This window comes from Nicotiana tomentosiformis, chromosome 11 (assembly GCF_000390325.3).
Source record: "Nicotiana tomentosiformis chromosome 11, ASM39032v3, whole genome shotgun sequence".
Classification (NCBI taxonomy): Eukaryota; Viridiplantae; Streptophyta; class Magnoliopsida; order Solanales; family Solanaceae; genus Nicotiana; species Nicotiana tomentosiformis.
This window is the reverse complement of record NC_090822.1, coordinates 29,743,139-29,747,789: the sequence shown is the minus strand read 5'-3', so window position 1 is coordinate 29,747,789 and position 4,651 is coordinate 29,743,139. Positions and strand designations below refer to the sequence as shown.

Below are 4,651 nucleotides of genomic sequence, written 5' to 3'. Positions count from 1 at the left end.
ATTTTTAGGTTTTGAAAGGAGAAAAGAGGTCGGATTTGAATTATTCTTGTATGGTTGGACTCGATATCGAATTGTTGTTTGAATTTTGTAATTTTCATCGGGTTCCGAGGCGCGGGCCCGGGGTGACTTTTTGGAGTGATTTTTCAATTCTTTCTAAAATCATAATTTCATTATTTAAATTAGTTTCCTATAGTTATATTTATAGTATGAAATTGTTTTGGCTAGATTCGAGCAGTTTGGAGTTGGAAAATCAAGGGAAAGTCCTTCTAGTTGATTGGTTTAACGTGGTTTGAGGTAAGTGACTTGTCTAACTTTGTGTGGAAGAAATTCTCCTTAGGATTTGGTATTATTGTGCCAATTGTGATATGTGGAGGCTGTGTATGCTAGGTGGCGACTGTATACTCGGGCTAAATGTTGAGATTTCGATTTTAGCTACGTAGTTTCTTTTTCATGCTTTAATTGAGTTACTTAAGCATGTTATAGCCACCATGTTTAGTCTAATTTCATATATCTACTTGTCTTATCTCTTATTTGCAACTTGTACTACACGTTTAGTTGAATTACTTACTTCTTAATTTTGTATTCATTATTTAATTGTGGGAATCTTTACTTGAAATTTGCTATCCTTGAAATATCTTGTTGTTGAGTTTGGTGTTGAGTTGCAAAGGCCGTGGTTTCTATTGAGGCAAAATGTAAGTTGTGAAATATTATTTTATTGAGTCTTTTTGTTTTTGGCATTCGTGTTATTGTTGAGAGGATTATTTGGTTGTCTGCACGAGGTTTCTGTCGTGCTATTGTTACTATTTGCATGAGGTTTTTATCGTGCCGTTGTTACTATTTATACGCATGCGGTGAGATAAGTGAGCTTGATATGCGTGGCTAGTAGGGGAACTACTAGAAGCTATGTGATGTGATAAGGTGGGCTAAAATGCGGGGTGCTATTTCGAAAAAATAATTTTCAAAACTAAATATAAAGGCTCCCGCGGTGATATATGGAAAGACTGTGAGTTACTTTTATGTTTGGGACTACGAGGCGGTACCTCGGTAAGGACCCCTATTGATTTTTCTCTATTTGATGTATTTGCTTTGGTTGTTGTTTCCTTAACGTGTAAAATCCTTGTTTTCCTTTCGTGTTATATTAACTGCCTTGATTCTGTGTTGTTAACTTTCCGTAGATTCTTTATTGTTTCACTTCCTTTGTCATTATCATTATATCGTTATGCCTTCTGTCTTGTTTTCTTATTATCTCCAGTAGGGCCTTGACCTGACTTCGTCACTACTCTATTGAGGTTAGGCTTGGCACTTATTGGGTACCGTTGTGGTGTACTCATACTACGCTTTTGTACATATTTTGTGCAGATCCAGGTATATCTCATCAGTCCCGGTACTAGCACGCTGAGCTTTCTTTTGGAGACTTAAGGTATACCTGCCCGTGTCCGCAGGCCTCGGAGTCCCCTTCTATCTTGTTCTTCCTTATTTCATGGCTCTTTTATAGATAGTGATGTATAGGATTATTCATCACTGTACTTAGAGCTTGTGACTTATATCTCACCAGGTTTTGGGAGGTGAACGTATTGAGTTTATAGATTTTATTTATGAAATTTTTGGAGTTTTGAAATTCTAAGCTTTTATTTTATATTTTCGCATGTTGTTAGGCTTACCTAGTCTTAGAGACTATGTGATGTCACGACATCCTACGGAGAGAAATTAGAGTCGTGGCAGGTTATGAGTCACAAGCAGGTTTACTAGAGTCTCGCGGATCGGTACAGAGATATCTATACTTATGTTCGGGAGGCTATGGAACTGTCAGGAAAAGCTTCACTTATTTGATTGCTTATCGTAAGAAATTGTTGACTTCAGGATTCTTAACTTCTGTCTTTATATTCTCTCACAGATGGTGAGGATACGCACAACTAGATTAGATGACCAGACACTTGCGCCCCCTGCTAAAGGCGTGAGAGGCCGGGCCGGGGGCCGGGGTAGAGGCCGAGGACGTCCACATGGTGCAGCCAGGGCACCTGCACGAGCTGCTACAAAGGAGCCACAAGTAGCTTCAGTTGGAGAGCAGGCATCTGAGATGCATGTTACTGCACCAGCACTCCAGGAGACTCTCGCACAGTTTCTGAGCATGTTCGGCACTTTAGCTCAGGCAGGGTTGATCCCACTAGCTCCTGCCACATCTCAAGCTGGGGGAGGAGTACAGACTCCCACCTCTCGTACCCCAGAGCAGTGGGTCTAGGTTGACCAGGTAACAAAGGTCATACCAGTGCTGCTAGTAGCCCCAATTTTGCCCGAGCTTAGGGCAGCAGTTTCTGAGGGGGAGCAACTCAGGCTCGAGAGGTACAAGAAGTACCACCCTCCTACTTTCAGCAACTTGGTTTCAGAGGATGCACATGGTTTTCTTGAAGAGTTCCACCGTATCCTCTGTACTATGGATATTGTGGAGTCTAGTGGGGTTGCTTTCACTACGTTCCAGCTTAAGGGAGTGGCTTATCAGTAGTGGCGAGCATATGAGTTGGGTCGTCCGGTCGAGGCAGCTTCACTCACTTGGACTCAGTTCTCGGATTTGTTCTTGAGGGAATTTGTTCCCCAGAGTCTCAGAGATGCATGGCACGCAAAGTTTGAGCAGTTGCGCCAGGGTTCTATGACCGTGTCGGAGTATGCGATTCGGTTCAGTGATTTGGCTAGGCATTCACCAACCTTGGTTGCTACTGTTAGAGAGTGAGTCCGTCGATTTATCGAGGGGCTCAACCCCGGTATCAGATTTAGCATGGCCCGAGAGTTGGATATGGACATTACATACCAGTAGGCAGTGGGGATCTCTAGGAGATTAGAGGGTATGTGGACTCTGGAGAGAGAGGAGAGGGAGGCCAAGAGGCCTCGAGATTCTAGCACATATAATAGTACCCGTGCCCCAGTTGGAGCTCGTCATGGTAGGGGATATATGATTCGCCCTGTTCATTCAGCACTTCCAGCCTCCAGCGGTATTCCGTCCACTCCTAAGCCCCATGCTCCCTATTATGCACCCCCATTGTCTAGTTCACCTCCTACATGGGGTGCTATTAGTGCTCAGTCCAGCCGAACAGGCCTGACCCAGCCACAGTAGCCACGTCCTTCGAAAGCTTATTTTGAGTGTGGTGACACTCGTCATATGGCGAGGTACTTCACCAGACTCAGGAGGGGTGCACCTCCACCTACTACACAGGCTCCACGTATCCCACCAGGTTCTCAGGCTTCTCAGTCCATGGTCGCCGCTCCAGTTTCCACTCCACCTGCACAGCCAGCTAGATGTGGAGGTCGAGTAGATAGAGGTCACCCTAGAGGGGGAGGCCAGGCCAGATATTATGCTCTTCTTGATAGGACGGAGGCAATTGCATCTAACTCGGTTATCACATGTATTGTTCCGATCTGTCATAGAGATGCATCAGTCTTATTTGATCCAGGCTCCACTTATTCCTTTGTGTCGTCTTATTTTGCTCCATATTTGGGTGTATCCCATGATTCCTTGAGTTATCCTATCTATGTGTCGACACCTGTGGGAGATTCTATTATTGTTGACCGTGTGTATCGGTCATGTTTAGTTGTTCTAGGTAGTTTTGAGACCAGAGTCGATCTATTGTTGCTCAATATGGTATATTTTGATATTATTTTAGGCATGGACTGGTTGTCACCCTATCATGTTATTCTCGATTGTCATGCCAAGACCGTAACGCTGGTTATGCCACGATTACCACGGATAGAGTGGAGAGGTGCTTTAGATTACCTTCCTAGCAGGGTTATCTCATTTCTAAAGGCTCAGCGTATGATTGAGAAGGGGTGTAATGCTTATCTAGATTTCGTGAGGGATATCAGTGTTGATACTCCTACCGTGAAGTTAGTTCCGGAAGTGAGGGATTATCCAGATGTATTTCAGGTGGATTTTCCGGGCATGCCGTCCGGCAGGGATGTCGATTTTGGCATTGATTTGTTACCAGGCACTCAGCCCATTTCTATTCCACCCTATTGTATGGCCCCAATAGATTTGAAAGAGTTAAAGTAGTAGTTGTAAGAGTTGCTTGATAATGGCTTCATTCGGCCTAGTGTGTCGCATGGGGGGTGCTCCAGTCTTATATGTAAAGAAGAATAATGGTTTTATGCATATGTGTATTGATTATCGCCAGTTAAACAAAGTTACATTGAAGAACATGTATCCATTGCCATATATTGATGACCTATTTGATCATCTACAGGGTGTTCGATTGTTCTCTAAGATTGACTTGCGTTCAGGCTATCATCAGTTAAAGATTCTGGAGCCAGATATCCCGAAGACTGCCTTCAGGATTCAGTATGGTCATTACGAGTTCCTTGTGATGTCTTTTGGGCTGACCAACGCCCCAACAATATTCATGCCATTGATGAACAGTGTATTCCGACCCTATCCTGACTCATTCATCATTGTGTTTATTGACGACATTCTGGTGTACTCCCGATTCCGGGAGGATCATAAGCAGCTCCCGAGGACCGTGCTTCAGACCTTGAGAAAAAAGAAGTTATATGCAAAATTTTCAAAGTGTGAGTTCCGGCTAGATTGGGTGGCACTTTTGGGTCATGTAGTATCGAGTGAGGGGATCAAGGTAGATCCGAAGAAGATTGAAGTAGTGCAGAGTTGGCC

At 43.8% G+C, this 4,651-nt stretch overlaps 1 protein-coding gene across 1 annotated transcript; it reads left to right on the top strand.

The window, feature by feature from the left end:
• Nucleotides 1-3,151: 3,151 nt before the first annotated feature.
• LOC138901195 (uncharacterized) lies at nt 3,152-4,039 on the top strand. Its single transcript, XM_070188938.1, has 2 exons — nt 3,152-3,560; nt 3,654-4,039. Exons 1-2 carry the CDS (start codon nt 3,152-3,154, stop codon nt 4,037-4,039), a joined length of 795 nt encoding a protein of 264 aa, XP_070045039.1.
• The last annotated feature ends 612 nt before the right edge of the window (nt 4,040-4,651 follow it).

Bases quoted from the DNA above. Each gene is read 5' to 3' on its own strand.
- LOC138901195 (XM_070188938.1), top strand. From the start codon at position 3,152: ATGGCGAGGTACTTCACCAGACTCAGGAGGGGTGCACCTCCACCTACT. The intron at 3,561-3,653 runs GTGTGTATCGGT...ATATTATTTTAG, and splicing joins AGATTCTATTATTGTTGACC to GCATGGACTGGTTGTCACCC.